Below are 16,156 nucleotides of genomic sequence, written 5' to 3' on the forward strand. Positions count from 1 at the left end.
CAGACCAGGGGTTCTCACAGTTGACATTGCATCGGAACCTTCAGGGCTTGTGGAAACATACATGGTGGCTGCCCCAATACTCAGGTGCTGATTTAAGTGTCGGGGAGACCCAAGGATCTGCATTTTCAACAAGTGCCCAGGTGTGGCCAACATTCCCACTCTGATCTAGAGTTGGCCCAGGGTGTCAGACTTGGCTGCATATGGGTCAGCGGGGGACACTTGGACCCACCTCCAAGAGACCCTCATCAGACCCTCATCAGAGGCTGATCAGTCTGCGATGCAGCTCGGGCAGCAGTTTGAGAACCACTGTTCCAAACCCCTGGACAGGGCCCAAGGCTCCAGACAGCAGCTCTATCCAGTTCACTTCGCCAGGGAACATGCCAGGGATGTCCTGATGCAGCCAAGAACCGTCCAAACTTCTGTGCACAGAAAAGAAAGAGCCTCGGGCCACCGGCATAGGCTTGGCTATACTCAGAGCACACAAGCTTTATTTAGCAATTATGATAGTACTATGTCATGAAAATGAGTTGCATGACTGTGGGTATACTGTTTTCTGCACAAAGTCTGAGAGCAATTGATTACAGCAACAGAACTCTGCCCCCATGGCCCTGCCCTCCACCAAACAGGCCCAGGTTGCTCCCAGCACCCCTGAACAGTTGGATGGGGACCTAATGGTGGTCTCCCCTGCACCCAGAAACTGCTCTCTCTACCTGCTCTGCCTGTCCCAGCCACTGGGCCGGAGCGGGTAAGAGTGGGCTTGGTTCCCCTGCCAGCCTCTATCTAGTCCTGCCTCTTGCTTCTCAAGCCACTCCCCACCCCCAGGTGAAGCTGGGTCCCCTTTCAGGGAACCCATGCCCCACTGGCTCTACTCCTCTTCTGCTTCAAGGCCTTTTCCTCAATGGAAGTTAACATGGTCTCAATAAAAATGCTATTTCTAAAGCACTTTGTACTTACAAAGTATTAGCCCCACCTGCACCCAGCCCCCAGCAAGCAGGCAGGGAACAAGGTGTCTTTAGAATGGGACCAGGTAGCCACAGGGACAGCACAAAAAGGAAGGGGCCAGGCCCAGGAGCTATTGGGGTCAAGTGGAGGTCAGATTTCATCTGAGTTCTAATTCAGGGTACGTCCCAGCAGCCTACTGAACTGATACAGAGGAAATCATCTGAGATGTCTGTATGACACGTGTGTGTGTGCATGCCCGCGTGTCTCTGTGCGTGACCTTTCATGTTGTGTCCTCAGCCGTTTTTGACCTTCCTCCTAGCTCTCTGACCTTGGCACGGCTGCCTGGGGAAGGAAAGCTCAAATCCCAGATGGACAGCAGACCTGCCAGCCTGGGAGGATTGGGCGAGGGGCAGCCAGGCACACCTCTCCAGAGGAGGCCGCATCGCATACCGACTCCTGCTTGGGGCCTCTTCAAAGGCAAGGGGAAGGCCGGGGTTGACTGAGAGGTGCTCACAGCAGCGGTTAGACTGTACAGGTGGACAGATGGCCAGGGGGAGTGGTGTGTGACTGAGAGGGGCTTGTGTCAGCAGCTGGACTGTACAGATGGATGGCTGGCCAGGGCAGATGGCCCCACACTCGTGAACCCCTCCTGCTGGGTGGCGCGCACCACCCCGCCCAAAGCATCAAATCGGCAGTTCGTTAAAGCTGACGTGGGTTGAGGGCGCGCTCACACCGTGTACGTTTTGACAGGCTTGTAGAGGTGTGGCAGCAGCCCGTGGTTCTCGCGGGCAACCTCTAGGTACTCAGATGGCGTCTCCAGCAAGAAGGGCCCACAGCACATCTGGCAGCAGCACTTGGCCCCCGTGGGTGGCTCCGGATTCTTGTCAGACATGGGGGAAAAGTCAAAATCAGCCACCTATGGTGAACAAAACCCCATGGATCAATCACCCGCCCGCCCGGTGGGAAGCCCCTTGCAGCGGCCTTACAAGCTCAGCGGCCTAGTGGCAGCGTGCACAGAAACACCTTTCTGGAGCCATACAGCACTTCACTGTGCCCTTGGCTAATCTCTCTGCGGGGCTCCCTCTTTCCACTGCCCTCTCCCATACCAGCTCATGGGCACAGCTTCCAGGCAAGGGCAGAGCACAGGACGTTAAGTCAGATGGGAAGAAGCCAACTCCACAATTTTGTCTCTTAGGCACATCTCGACCAGCCCCAGGGCCTTGTGCAGATATCCAGACCCCTTCCGAGCTCTCTGGCCTGGCCCTCATGCCTTCTCCCTAGACCCTCTCCATCCTTCTCCTCTCGGGGCCCAGTGGTCCAGCGCCCACCCTCCTGAGCACTCACCTCCACCATGTCCTTCTGGTGAGCATTCCTCAGGCTGATGTACATGATCAACGCCAGGATCATGGTGATAAGCGTGGCACATGGGAAAGCAAAGACCGCCGGCTGCATGCCTGGGAGGGAGGGAGAGTGCGGTCACTGGCCTGGGTAGTGGGTGCTGAATGCCAGCTCTCAGGAGAAAAACAAAGTTTTTTCTTGGGTACTTGCATCCCAACTACACAACCCCAAAAGGCAAAGCCAGGATGTCACAAAAACCAAGTTGGCATGCGCAAGGGTTTTAAAATACGTCCACAAGTACTGATAGTAACTTTCAAGGGAGGCAGCTAAAGTCCCCACCCCCTGAGTGCAGACTGGACGTAGTGACTTGCTCCTAGTGAACAGCACATGACAGGGGTGACGGCATAGGACTTCTAAGTCTGGGCCATGAAGGCGTCACAGCTTCCTCCTCACTCTCTCTTGGGAGACTTGTGTTAGGGAAGGGAAACCATGCTGAGAGGACACCCAGGAAGCCCTGTGACCTCTGTCAAATCTTTCCCTTCTCTGGCAGCTCTGAGGTCACTCATTGATCCTGTTGCCAGGGAGCCGCACGGCGGAGGAAGAGCACAGGGTCTGGCGTTAGGCGGTCCTGGGTTCGAATCCTGCCTCTGACCAGGCTACCTGATGCTAATGCTAACCCGAGAGGCTGCCGTGGGGATGTGACAAGGTGAGGTGTGAACGTGCCAGGTGCACGGCAGGTGAGCAGCAAGTATGAGCTCCGTCTCACTCTCCTCTCACCCTCATCCTATGTTCCCTGCCTACAGACACCACCATATGTCATGAGGATCTGTTTCCCAAGAGAAGGCAGCCTTGTTACCTGGAGTACTGTCTTGTCCACAGAATTCCAGGGGATCCCAGGCACTCAGTGCCCAGGAGGTGATGGGGGAGGCAGGACCCAAGCTCCCCGAGCGTGCCCATAGGTCACAGAGTCAGCCTGGCCGAAGGTCAGCCACGGCCTAGAGTGGAGTGCAGCCTCTGCTCAAGGGCTCCGAGGGAGTGCGGAGACTGGCGGGGACAGTGACAGCATCTAGTGCACTTACAGGGCCAGCCCTGGGGACCCTTTTGTACTATACAGGTAGGTGGGACTTGGCCGGGCATCTGAAAGACCATCCCTTAGGGTTCTAGGATCCAGCTTTCTCCTCTATGTAAGGAAGCACTTTTCTGGGTCACAGAAGAGTCCCCCTGGAAATGAAGGGTAGGACCTAATGCCGTCATCAGCTAATCCTGTGACCGTAAGCCAGTGGCTGGGCCTGACGACGGCGTGGAGGTGGGTATTCCAGGGGAAAAGGTTGAGTGTCCTTAGGAATGAGAGAGACCGTGCACTTTCTGAGCAGCTCACACTCCCCGGAGACCCACAATAGCCATGTGAGGCTGGCAGTCATCATAGGGGTGCTAGTTTTAGTGGTGGCGACAGTGCTGTGATGGAGGCCAAGTGCTGGGGTGGGGGTGATGGGGGTAAAGGAGGGTACATTGCAATCATGGTGGCTCATTTCGTATGGGAGAGTTCATGTTGGAGACGTGTGTGGCAATGAGAGAACTGAAGTTGGAGTGATGCTGGGATGGCACGGCAGTGATGGCGTTGGTCCAAATGGTTGGCACGGGGTCTGATGGGAGGGGTGTTCATGTCAGTGCTGATGGCAGTCAGGGTGTCGCAATTAGATTACAGAGCTGTCTGCCGGCTCTGGATGGTGCTGGAAAAACTGTCAGTAGGGTGTGTGATGATGGTGGAAGCAGTGCTGGTCACGTTGGCTGATGGTGGCTGAGTTGCCTGCTGTTATTGTTTGTGGTGCTGGTGTTGGGAGAACTGATGGGTGCTAGAGCTGGTTGTTGATGGCACTGGTAGAATTTGGTGGGGGGAGGGTACGGGCAGTCAGTCAAGGGTGTTGGTTGGGGCCAGTAGGGTTATCGATGATTTCTAGTGTTGGAGGGGTGGGTTGTTGACGGCATCAGCAGAGTGGGCTGGTGGCGGTACACTGGTGGTGATGGCAGGGTTGACTGGTTTTTGCTGCCTAAGTGGCTCTGGAGCAGAAGGGGAGGTGTCACTTACTGGAGGGCCACACCTGGATCCTGTGGTACTGATGCGTCTTGCTGATGACATTCTCGGCCCGGATGCTGAAGCAGTAGTCCCCAGGGTCCCTGAAGACGTGGGTCAGGTTGTAAGCTGTGTCGGCCACGGACACTGGGTGACATTCCCCTTCCTCCAGCGGAAGGCACTCGTGCTTGAGACGCCAGCACACAGTCAGAGGTGGGCTGCACGGAAACGAGGGCGCTTTTTTTCAGAAATGGCTCAGCAAAGAGTGTGCACACAGACCAAGTCCAAGAAAGGCCAGGTGGCCATGAACTTCAGTGTCCTTTCCAGGACAGAACACCCAGCTGTCCCGGCCTCTGCTTCACACCTTCCACACCAGGGAACAGAATGGTACATAAGAGGTGGCCCCAGACCCTGAGGGGATCCCAGGTCAATGAGACAAACAGGGCATGCACAGACTGCTAGACGACACAGAATGAGTGCTCCAGTGACACATGTGGTGTGCTCTCTGGAGGAGGTGGCATTTGAGTAGGATCTGAAAGGGTAAGTAAGGCTTACCCTTTCAGTCTGAATGGAGCATTTTGCATTACCTGCCTGCCACAGCACAGGCTCAGAAGCTGGAAAACGCAGGTCCATCTAAGGAACACTGACCCAGAAGTTCCGTTTCACTCACCTTCCCAGGAAGTTCAAGGTCACTGCCATCTTTTGGAAGCTCTCAATTTGGGTAGGCCCCGAGACCTGGATGCCTTGAAGGGTTTCTGAAAGGCAGAGAGGACCCTGTTAGCCTGGTCGCTAAGGACAAATGTCTCAGGGCTCCTAGGGCCCAGGCTGTATGACCACCACCCTGCCCTCCTCAGCCCTCTCCCAGGGGTGGGTTGCAGATCTGTCCAGGGCGTGCCTGTGTCCTGCTTCTCCAGCAGCAGCCGGCATCAGAGCAGTGAGGAGGCTGGAGGAAGCAGGCAAGGAACCAGGACCAAGGGCTGCCCCCCCACCCCTGCCCCACTTCCCCACCATCTGTGCCGCGTGGGGAAAGGCCACCGCCGTTAGGGTGTGCCATAGCACAACAGAGAAATCTGCTGCAGCGCCCAAGCGCCCCCTCTCATCAAAGCCAGAGAGAGATGGGTTTCCATGCTCCCTCCCTGTACAGTAAATTGGGGCACATCCATTATGCCTCGTGCCCTTGACCAGAAGCCGATGTGGCCAGGGGAACAAGGAGCGCTCAACCTGAACCCACCCCCCAGAGACCCACCGTGCAGCTTCAGCGAGGCAGAGAAGTCACCCGTCTTCTGCGTGATGCCCTTCCCAGCATCCAGTGTGGCCTGTTCCCACTCAGCCACCACTTTGAGCTTCACAGTGACGTTTCCAATGGTCGGATAGTTATAATAGACCATTGGGTCTCCAGTCACCATCTGGGTGCTGTAAGGTGACAGGGAAGAAGTGACTCATGTGACTTGGTATAGTCAGGGGTGGTTATACAGTGACACGCCCAGCGATCAAGGCCTCAGGAGCAAATTTGTCACCACAACAGCAGCCCCCAGAGCCCGCCAGGTCTGCTGGGTTTGGATAAAGTGGCTACTTGTTATCTTTGTGCATGTAAGTTACAGGTGGGAGAACTTCCAGCAACAGGTACCTGTCACCTGCCAGGAGGTGGTCTGCTCCCCCAGCCGGGAACCTGGGAGAGGCCATGAGTTAGAGACAGGCACAATCTGGGGAGGGGAGAAGTATGAACTTTGGAGTTAAGATAAACCTGGCTTTGAACCTCAGCTCCAGGTTTCCTATCTCGTCTGTGAAACAGGGAGGGACATATCCCCATCACGGGTTGTGAAACAACATATAACGGTGTAAGTAACATCATGCTCTCTCCCTTCAATTACCTGAATCACTTTCTAAAAAGTCAAGTAGCAATTAAAAAAAAAACCTCTTTATGTTGATTTGTCAATGCTCTTTATATAGATGAAGTTTAACAAACCTTTATCCATTGGGTTGTCGGAAAAGTCATGACGCATTTTTGCGACGAAAAACATAGAAAAAATACGTCATGACTTTTCCAACAACCCAATATTATAAGTCTTCAACTACTTTCTCCCAGTTTAACCTTCATCTTTTGGTTTGGTTTACTTCATTCACACTCGAATTTTAAATCTGGTGATGCCAAATCTAGCAGTTTTTCCTTTATAGTTTTTGCCTCTGTTTTTATTCTTAGAAATGCCTTCCCCACTGTCAAATTATCCATTTGTATGTGTTTATCTACATTTCAATCTAATCCTGGTTCATTATGTTTGATTTTTTAATCTGTCTGGAGTTGCGTTTGTTTGGGTTCAAATTGTTTTTCTCCCAAACAGTTAACCAATGGCCCTACTACCGTTTATTAAATCATCTACCTCTACTCACTGGCTAAAAATACCACTGTTATCATATACTAGGTGTGTCCATAAACTTAGGTTGTTTCTGCCTTTCCTAGTCTGTTCCATGTTGAGCTGCCTTTTGTTGCTGCAAATTACCTGTAGCTTTAGAAACAGGTATGTATGTATGCGTTCCAGTTCCTCTCCCCATCCCCATTCATCATCATTCTGCTTTGTGATTTTTCCCCCCCTTCTTCCAATAGTGAGAAATTCCCTTTTCATCTTTTAAATCTTTTTGAGGTTCTCAGGACAATGTGTGGTTTTATTCATGTAAATCCTGCAATTTTAGGCTAAGTTTATTCTCTCGGTTTTTATGTTGTGTCACTAGTATAAAATAATTTTTTGATTGCCATTACATGGAAAGCTATGAATTTTGTAGCTTTTTTGGTAACCAGCTATATTACTAAAAACCTCTTTTTGGTTCTAGGATTTTTCAGTGAAGTCTTGTGTTTTCCAGGTAAATAGCATTGTTATCTGTGTGCAATGATGTCTTTTTCCTCCTCCTTTACAATACTTATATTTCATTTCTTGTTTTATTTAGGGAGGCCTGTTGGGCCAGCCCCCTTGCTTTGAGGCGAGACTTCTCTCTTTGCACAGACCCCCCAGTCTCCTAACAGCAGAGAATACTTCCTCTGCTCTCCAATGAGTTTGCATGTCTAAAATTGTCACCCAAATCCTTTTATCTTTAGAGGAGCAAGTCCTCGGGCTCTTGAAGAAGCCCAGCCCAAGAGCAGCATGTCCCTCCCAAGCTGTATCTCCATTCCACATTTTTCTGCCTTCCAAATCTTACCATTCCTTCAGACCACATGTTTCCTAGGCTTGCAGAGAGGACACCGGAACCCCAGTTTTCCAAGTTCATCAAAGGCTCACTAATCCTTCACATGCACCACTCGTCACCCCCATGGGACTTACAAGCTCACCTCCCCCCTCAGCCAGAAGCTTGAGGGGGTTCAAGTGGAGTGAGGGGTCTCCACTGAGCACTGCGCTTGCATGGACTTGGGGTGTCTGTGGGCTACCTAGGTTCAGTGCTTGACTCACACTTGCCTCCAGTAGCCTGGCTTGTGTGGAGAGGAGTAAGAAGACATGAAGCCAGAACAGGTCTTCAGCAACAAAAGGAGAAAAGTCCTTCCGACCTTGAACTTCCTTAAAGGGCTGTTTGGGGTACCAATGACCTTCTCTACTAGATTGCAGGCACCTCAAAGGTAGGTCCTGTGACTGGCTCCCCCTGGTGCCCACACAGCCCAATCTCGGCACAGAGCAGGTGCTCAAGGAATGTTTGGAGTGAGAGTGTGCAGGTGAAGGTGGGACAGTACAGGGCACCCTGCATGGGACAACAGGGCCACCACCATGGGCTGAGGCTTTGGGCATCGAGGTGGGGAAGGACATACCCGTCTCCGAAGTCCCAGCTGTAGAGAAATGAGGCAGTCTTGAAGAAGTTGTTCGGGTCATGGAGGAGAAAGGAAATGTTAAGGACTGTCTTGGCAAGATAGGAGCCGGGCCAGGGCAGGGACGTGTTCTGGGTGACAATGAGGTTCCCCACGAGGAGCTCTGGGAGAGAGAAACCAAGGGAGGGTGAGTCCACGGAGGTGGCAAGAGGGCGGAGCCAGCGAGTGACCTGCCGTGCCTGCGGGCAAAGCAGCCTCTGCCCCACCTGTCCTTCCTGACTGTCAGAGCTGGGTGGTGGCAAGAGGGGACCCTCCCCCAAGTCATCGCCCCTGCTATGTGGGCACCGTTGAGGGATCACAGCAGGTGTGACGTACATAGCTTCACTCCTGCACGCCTTTTGCCAGGACCTAAGCTGGCTGGCACAAAAGGTGCCCAGGAGCAGAAGAAATGCACAGTCTTTGAAAGTAACTTTTGGGAAATATTTCAAAGTATTAGATGAGCCTTAAAAAATTAGCAGTTCTACTGATCACATCTCCATACCCAGTGATCTGGGCTGAGTGAAGACCTCTGTTCTGTGTCTTCTCTAAAAAAAAAAAAAAATTTAAGAGCTGATGATGAGTGGGGGTGGCGGTTTACTTCCTGAAGATAAATTCTTTAAGAGACTGTGAACTCCAAGAGAGCAAGGACCTCTTGAAAGGAGGGAAGTTGAGGGGGAAAGAGAGTGAGAACAAATGGGCCAAAGAGTAAAATAATTCATAACCATTGATACATATTGATCAGGTGCTTTCCAAGGGGCTGTATTACTTTATATCCCCAGTAGCAATACATACTTTAAGTGTTCATTTCAGCATAACACTGCCAGCAGTGGGTATTACCATTTTCTGATCTTTTGTTAACTCAACTGGCAACAGAGAAGGAACCAGGGGTCTAATTTGCATTTCTGTGATTATTAGCCAGGCTGGATGTTCTTCTCTGCACCAAGAGTCCAAAGACAAATTAGCAAACAGGACGGGGCCTCACCTGTGATGGAGAGGACGACAAGGCTCCTTGCCACAGGCTGGCACATCCAGCAGTTGGCGGCGGTGACCCAGACAGAGACGGGGAAGTCCCCGGGCTCGATCCCCACAGCGCGGATGGTGGAGCTGAACGCCTCGTCCTTCTTCCCCGTGAGCAGCAGTGGGGTATGGATCCAGTGGAAGCGGTAGAAGTGAATGTTGGTGGGCAGGACCAGGCTGCCGTTGTCACTGGCCACCAGGCGAGCCGTGACGGTCACCTCTGCCCCCGTGGTAGCCGGGCTATCGGTGGTGAGGTGGAGTTCATATAGGCCTAGAAGCCCAGAAACAAAAACTGGGTTTTAGGAGGGGACATGGCAAGGCACCCTACTGCCACCCTCTGGGCTGGCTTCTATTCTGTTTTGCTGGTGGAGAAACGGAGGCCCAGGCAGCTCAAGTGACTTGCCCAGGAAGCCCACAGCTAGTTCATTGTCAAGCTGGGATTCAAACCTGGGCCAGACTGACTCCAAATCACACGTTCTTTCCAGTGTCCCCATTTTATATTACAGAGCATGTGTATGACATGGGCCTGACCTGGCCAGATTTATATCTTAGCGATGCAAATGGCTGCTGTGCATGTCTCAGGAGGAACCACTGCAGCTGCTGCCAAGAAATACCCACTATTACCTGCTCTTTTGCACTGGCTGACGTGGCACACAAAATTCCAATTTGAAACACAAAGCTGGGTCTGAACCCTGTGGGAGGCCTGGCACCCTGACAGTGGAGAACCAGCCTTGAGAAGAAGGTCCACTCTGACTTGAGCCAAGCCCCTCCTCTATTGGCCTGGGTTTCTAAATCTACCAAGTGAGAGGTTCTAGATCAGCGCTGCCCAACACGGTAGCGGTAGCCACTAGCCACGTGTGGCTAATGAAGTCTTCATTAAAATGAAACAAAACATCAAACCTACTTTCTCATTTCAAGGGCTCAATAGCCACTTGTGACTAAGGGTCACCATTTTGGACGATGCGGATACAGAATATCTTTCTTCTCACTGGAAGCCCCATTGGCTGCACTGCACTGCTCTAAGTGACCAGGGTTTCTGCCAGGGCCAACACTGGAAATGTGTGATTCCAACTGGGTCGACTCCTTGGGAACTTGAGCTGAAATACGGGGGATGCAGCTCTTACAGGAAACCCCAGGATTAGTCTTGCAGGCAGAGAATGAGGTCTTCAGCATGTGGAATGGGGGCCAGGGAAGAGGACTTCTACATGACACTTCCCTCCCGACCACCACACTGAAGATAAGATTAATTGTACCTGAAAATAGAGTATGAGTATAGAATAAAAAATTAAGATATTTTATTTAAAAAGTAGAATAATCAGTAGCAACCCTTATTACCATATTTGGGCATTTCCTACTTTTTTGTTTTGTTTTTAAATCATGCTCTTACTCTGAGATTATATATTCTATTGTTTATTTCCCAATTCTGTATCATAGGCATTTTCTAAGTCATTATTCTTCAATTGCGTTAGGTAGTTCCACAATGTTTTATCATATAAACAAGGTAAGATTCTAAAACTAAGGCTTGCTTTCATCATAAAAGTAATACATATATATATAAAGACTATTAGAAATGTCCTATTATCCTGCCTCCCAAAGACAGCAGTTGCTATCATGTTGCTGTCCTCATGTCTTTTTCATGCATAAAAGTTTTTAATTTAGTCATAATCACACTGCACACAATTTTGAACTATTTTATTTTCACATGACAACACATCAAAAGCATGTCCATGGTCACACTGATATGAATTTCAATATTTGCAGGACAATCCCTCAAGCAGGTATATCTTCATTCGCAGCACCCTCCACTCTTGTCAATACCACTGCTGCACAGCTTGGTGACTCTTTTCCTGTCATTTGTATAATTTTCCTCTGCAGGTGAGATTTCTGAAGGGCTCCAGGTTAAAGGGTGTCCAGCCTGCTGCAGTGCACACCTGGGCAGAAGAGGTGAGGCAGGCGGAAGGGGGCACAGGGGTTGCCAGCCCCACTTGCTCATTTCACTCCGTCCCACCCATCTTCCAGGTCACAGGCACCCCCTCCCGTGGCTTCAAGTGCCTCCTAAATGCTGATGGAGCCCAGTAATGCAGACCTACTTTCTGGGCTCCAGACCCACACCGAGCAGTACAGTAGCTTCTAACCACATGCAATTAAGTTTAAATTAACCAAAGTTAATTACTCAAAATTAACTAATACTAAATATTCAGTTCCTCAGTTGCATTAGCTGCATTTCAAGTGCTCGATAGCCACAGGTGGTTAGCAGCTACTCTTCTGGGCAGCACAGACCCAGGACACTTCCTGCATCACGCAGAGTTCTGCTGGACGGTACTGTTCTAGACCCTCTGGACTCCTCCCCAGACCGACCATTTCCTTCACCTAGCACTCTGTGTTGGGGCTAGTGGAGGCAGCGGTCCCCAGCATCCATCCCCGGGCCTCTGCCACTTTCACTCCCCCTTCGTGGGCAGGCGCGCCTCCTCTCCATCACTACCAACACTGCTTAGGCCAGCATTCAGTCCTATCTGGATGACTGCTACTGACCCTAGGCTTCTAGTCCTGTACTACTCTCAGCCACCCCCAATGACCAACTTCCTGCACAGGTAATCTGATCATGAGCAAGTCTCAGGGTGAAGTCCAGATTCACTTCTTGGCACATCCATGCTGTTGCCGGCCACTTTAGCTCTTGCAGTTCCCCACAACGTGCTCTGTCCTTCCTAGCCTCAGGGCCTTTACACATGCTGTCCCCATTGCCCTTCTCCACCTATCTGACCATGGATATAATCTCTTCCAGGAAGGATTCCCTGAACCCTTTGTCTCCTTGGTGCTCTCCCAACAGCCTGAGCACACAGTTGTCACAACCCCATGTCTGGATGATGGTTTCCTAGTCTTCCCCACCGCACTGCAAGCTCCTTGAGGAAAGGGAGAATCTCCGTCTCCCCTCTGCCTAGCAAAATACTCGGCACATAATATGTGTTCAACATTGCTGCTGAGTGGCATCTGGATAGAAGGGTGCGGCAGAGGGACCAGCCCACCTGGCAATGCCCCAGGAGACTGTTCCCCCAGCTGGTACTAACTGAGCCCTGTCCCTGGGCCCCACCCCACAGGTGCTGAGGAGGCCAGAAGTGCAGGACATACCTCCTGACCTCAGGGAGCTCACAAGACACCTGTTGGACTCAGCAAAACTGTGAGGTGAGTGAGTGTGTCCTAAGCTGTGCCCCATTCGCCTGTGGCAATGCTGCCTGTCCCCACTGCCCCAGCCTTTCCCCTCACCCATATCCCAAACAGAGAATTCCAGAGGCTGTGGCACGAGCTTCCCCAGGAAGATAGGGTATGTATTTTACATTGAGCCCCCTAGGATCACGCTACTGCCTGGGGCCACAGAGCAGATCTGCAACACTCAGGCTGAGTTCCATTCTATCTCCCTCTGGCTGGGAGGCAAGTTAGCATTTGGCCTGGCCACGCAGGAAGAGGTGCTCAGATAAGAGGCCAACCCCTCCCTTCTCCCTCTGCTCCTGCCCACCCCCGGTTGAGGAGCGTGGGCCAGAGTGAGGCTGGCAGGTGGCAGGGACATTGGGCTGGCTGCGTGCTAATGGCTATCCAGCATCTGCAGCGAGACGGGCGCATGGCAGGGCGCATGTCAGCACGACGCAGATCCGTTGCCAGGGGAATGGAATCGGGAGGGCAGCAGACTCCGCTGCGAGGAAGGAGGAGTGGGGGGAGGGGCTGTGGCTACAGCAGACGTTGCGGCAGATGCTGGCAGATGCTGGCGCAGTTCCTGGGAGACCCTACCTGTCCAGACACAGGAAACCTCCAAGGGTACTTTTTTGCAAGCTTTCTTTTTAAGCAGATGTTTCACAGCTCCTGGATGATGCTATCCCTCTTCCTCGGGGCTCTGGGAAGTGTCCAGGACATCCAGGCTGAAATGGACCACGGAAGCTTTGCCACGTGTAGATGAAGGGACCGAGCCCAGCTCCTGTTAACCTACCCATCCAAAGCCATCTTTCCAAGTTTAGGAGCCCAGGTGACTCGGCCTTAGAGTACAGAGCAGCCAAGACAGGTGCCCAGAGAGACTCAGGGCTGAAAGGGCCAAAGCAAAACGCAAAGAGGCAACTGCTGCAAAGCTTGACCCCCCAGGAGCAATACCCACCAGCAGGCTCCAGGGCTTCCACTTGGAGCACACACATTTTCCCTGACAACCCAGCACATGAGGCCCTGAACATTCTAGAAAATGGCTACATCAGCCTTTTTGCACTGCACATGTAGACAACCCAAAAAACGTCCCAAGGAACCTCTGACGCCTGGATAACACAACCTGGAATTAATTAATGGTCCAGGACACAGAACTCTGGCTTCACCCCCTAGTGTAGGAAGTGCACCATGTGGCCTGACCCAGATCCCACGAAGGGTGAAAAGGGCATCTGAGCCTTTCTTTGTGTCCTGTGGGCTTTCCCCAACCCCATTCCCTGCTATTTGACCATATCCTGGGTGCAACAGGCCAGGCTGAGAACCACACATGACTTTCAAATAATTCATTCTTTTTTTTGGGGGGGGGGTAATTTAGGCCACATTGATCATTTCTGGATACATGTAACCTAATAAACAAGAAACCCCATTTCTATATGAATTTCTAAGGAGAAGCAGGTAATCCTGACCAAGCACAAGTCCCACAAAATTCTCTGATTTCATCCCTGAAACGCAGTTTTTTATTTTATCTTGTGACTTTTATTTCACAAAATTGCCTTAGATCACTTCCTCTCTCTCCCAGTCTTTTAAGGTGAATAATAAAAAAATGTTGGATAATAGTTAACACCCCCCATAGCTGCTCACGTCTCAAATGTCCCCCAACAACGCTCCAATCTGGGTTCTTTTTTGACGCCAAAATGAAGCAGAAGAGTTGGTGCTGGCCTTCCGGCGGTGGGGAGGGTGGGAGCGCGATGGGGGACACGGGGTGGGACCCGCGAAACCTGCTCGGGGTCCATTTTGGAAATCATTCCCAGAGAGGAAATGGCAGACTGGCCTCCTGGGCCCTAAAATTGCATCCTCCCCTCAGCCAACACCAACAGGGTGGAAAGGTTCTTCAGATACGGCGACATTTTAAGGCAAAACCTGCTGCTCTGCGGGCAACGTGCCCGCGCTCCCTGGGGGGGCTATGGCGTGATGATGGACCCAGCACATTTTCGATCTCCCCGTATTGTCCACCCCCTCCCCCAACGGCTGCGAGTTCCCCAAATATTGGGATGGATGCGCGAGCCACTGCGCGCGATTCCCAGGGCAGGGCTGATCTGGGGGGTGGTAGCAGGAATCGAGGGGCGCAGACAATCCCCTCAAGTGGCGAAGCGACTTCTGGGGAGAGCAGTGAAGGGAGAGAGGAGAGGGCTTCTCGGCGCCCAGCTGGCTCTGTCCCCTCCGCAGAGCGGTGCAGGGACTCCGGGGAGGAGAAAGGTGCGCGCAGGGCGCACGATGCCAGCTCCGCAACCCCGGCTCCTGGCGAGGCCCCTGGGCGCGCCATGGCTTGGGGAGGGCGGGCGGCCGGCCCATGCAGCGCCTTACCTGCGGCCACCCCAGCCGGGGCCAAGGGCAGGAGGCAGGCGAGCCAGAGGATGCGGCTGACGCACGGCCAGAGGGCCGGGACCATGGTGGCTCCGGGAGTGGCAGGAGCCCGAGAGGACGTGGCTCGACTCGGCGGCGCCGGCCGCTCCTCCGCACGCGAGGCGCGGGCTGTGCGGAGAGCTGCGGGCGCGGCGCTCCCTCGTCCTCACTTCAGGACGTGGTGTCGCTGCGCACCCGCCGCCTCCTACAGCCCGCAGCGCCGACCCCGGCCCACGTCAGCCTCTCTGCCTCCCCTCCCTGCGTTCCCTCCCGCGTCCCTCCGTCGCCTCGCTGCACCCTCCTCTCCCCCACAATCTTCCCCTCCCCTCCCCAAGATCCTCCCCTCCCGACCATTTCCTTCACCTAGCACTCTGTGTTGGGGCTAGTGGAGGCAGCGGTCCCCAGCATCCATCCCCGGGCCTCTGCCACTTTCACTCCCCCTTCGTGGGCAGGCGCGCCTCCTCTCCATCACTACCAACACTGCTTAGGCCAGCATTCAGTCCTATCTGGATGACTGNCCCCCCCTCCCCTCCTCGGTGACCGCCGGCTCTGACTCATCGTCCCCAGCGGTGCCTGCAGCGCTGCAAAGCCGCAAGCAGACCCCTTAGGGTTCTTCTCCAGGTGAGTTTTTCTGCTTGTGTCGCACAGGGCTTGAAGATGCGGCTCTTCATTCAAGAAACATTGAACGCCTGCTGTGGGCCAGGCGCTGGACGAGGGGCCTGGAAACGCCTCATGTCCCTCCTGAGAGAGGGGCTTGAGCACAGGAGCCCTGCGCTGGCACTGATGTCATTCCTCAGTTTACCCTCACTGCGCCTGCTGTAAAATGGGGCTGATGCTCATGCCTGGGCCCACGGCGACGTCGCTGTCACTGAGGGCCTTGCAAGACTCAGACAATCGTGATGAAGAGTGACCAGGTGGCTCCTAGGACGCTCCTGGGCCTAAGCAGGCATTTCCATCTGCCACAACAGAGCAGAGTGTGTCTTTCCTCCTAGAAGGTAGCCAGGCCTGACTGACCTTAAAGACTGGGCACCAGCAGCCTGAATCCTGGGCCCAGTTCTACCTATGATTTACTCTGTACCTGGGCAAGGGGACATGCCCAGAGGAAAGGTGTTGTATGGCTCCTCCGGCCTGGCAGGCCATGCTGGACCCTGATTGCATGACCCACTGTCTGGGAGTTAAGGGAGCTAAAAGCATGGCCCCTCGCTCCCACACAGCTGTGGGCTCTGCCATCTGTCTCACTGTAATGCAGGTGGGAATAGATCTGAGCGAGCCCCCTTAGGAAAGGTAAAAATGCTAGACAGATGTCACACCCCAGTTGCATCAGTCATCATCATGGGGACATAAGAACCAGAAGGCCTAGCAACCAGAAGACTGGATTTTCCCTG

At 53.0% G+C, this 16,156-nt stretch overlaps 1 protein-coding gene across 2 annotated transcripts; it reads right to left on the bottom strand.

Annotated features, from left to right (window-relative positions):
* Positions 1-456: 456 nt before the first annotated feature.
* TMEM130 (transmembrane protein 130) lies at positions 457-15,062 on the bottom strand. 2 transcript variants are annotated; one of them, XM_019637611.1, is made up of 8 exons: positions 14,733-15,062; positions 9,157-9,462; positions 8,139-8,298; positions 5,598-5,764; positions 5,022-5,106; positions 4,367-4,569; positions 2,287-2,396; positions 457-1,822 (listed from the first exon to the last, which is right to left on the bottom strand). In XM_019637611.1, the coding sequence occupies exons 1-8, from the start codon at positions 14,815-14,817 to the stop codon at positions 1,670-1,672; spliced, it is 1,269 nt and encodes a 422-aa protein (XP_019493156.1). In that variant the 5' UTR covers positions 14,818-15,062; the 3' UTR covers positions 457-1,669. The 2 variants fall into 2 exon arrangements, with proteins under 2 accessions (XP_019493156.1, XP_019493155.1); XM_019637610.1 differs by having other exon boundaries at positions 457-1,858.
* Between the last annotated feature and the right edge of the window lie 1,094 nt (positions 15,063-16,156).

This window comes from Hipposideros armiger, unplaced genomic scaffold (assembly GCF_001890085.2).
Source record: "Hipposideros armiger isolate ML-2016 unplaced genomic scaffold, ASM189008v1 scaffold_33, whole genome shotgun sequence".
Classification (NCBI taxonomy): Eukaryota; Metazoa; Chordata; class Mammalia; order Chiroptera; family Hipposideridae; genus Hipposideros; species Hipposideros armiger.

Bases quoted from the DNA above. Each gene is read 5' to 3' on its own strand.
- TMEM130 (XM_019637610.1), bottom strand. From the start codon at position 14,817: ATGGTCCCGGCCCTCTGGCCGTGCGTCAGCCGCATCCTCTGGCTCGCC. The intron at 5,107-5,597 runs GTGGGTCTCTGG...TCTGCCTTTCAG, and splicing joins TGCCTCGCTGAAGCTGCACG to AAACCCTTCAAGGCATCCAG. The intron at 2,397-4,366 runs GTAAGTGACACC...CCTCCCTCCCAG, and splicing joins GATCCAGGTGTGGCCCTCCA to GCATGCAGCCGGCGGTCTTT.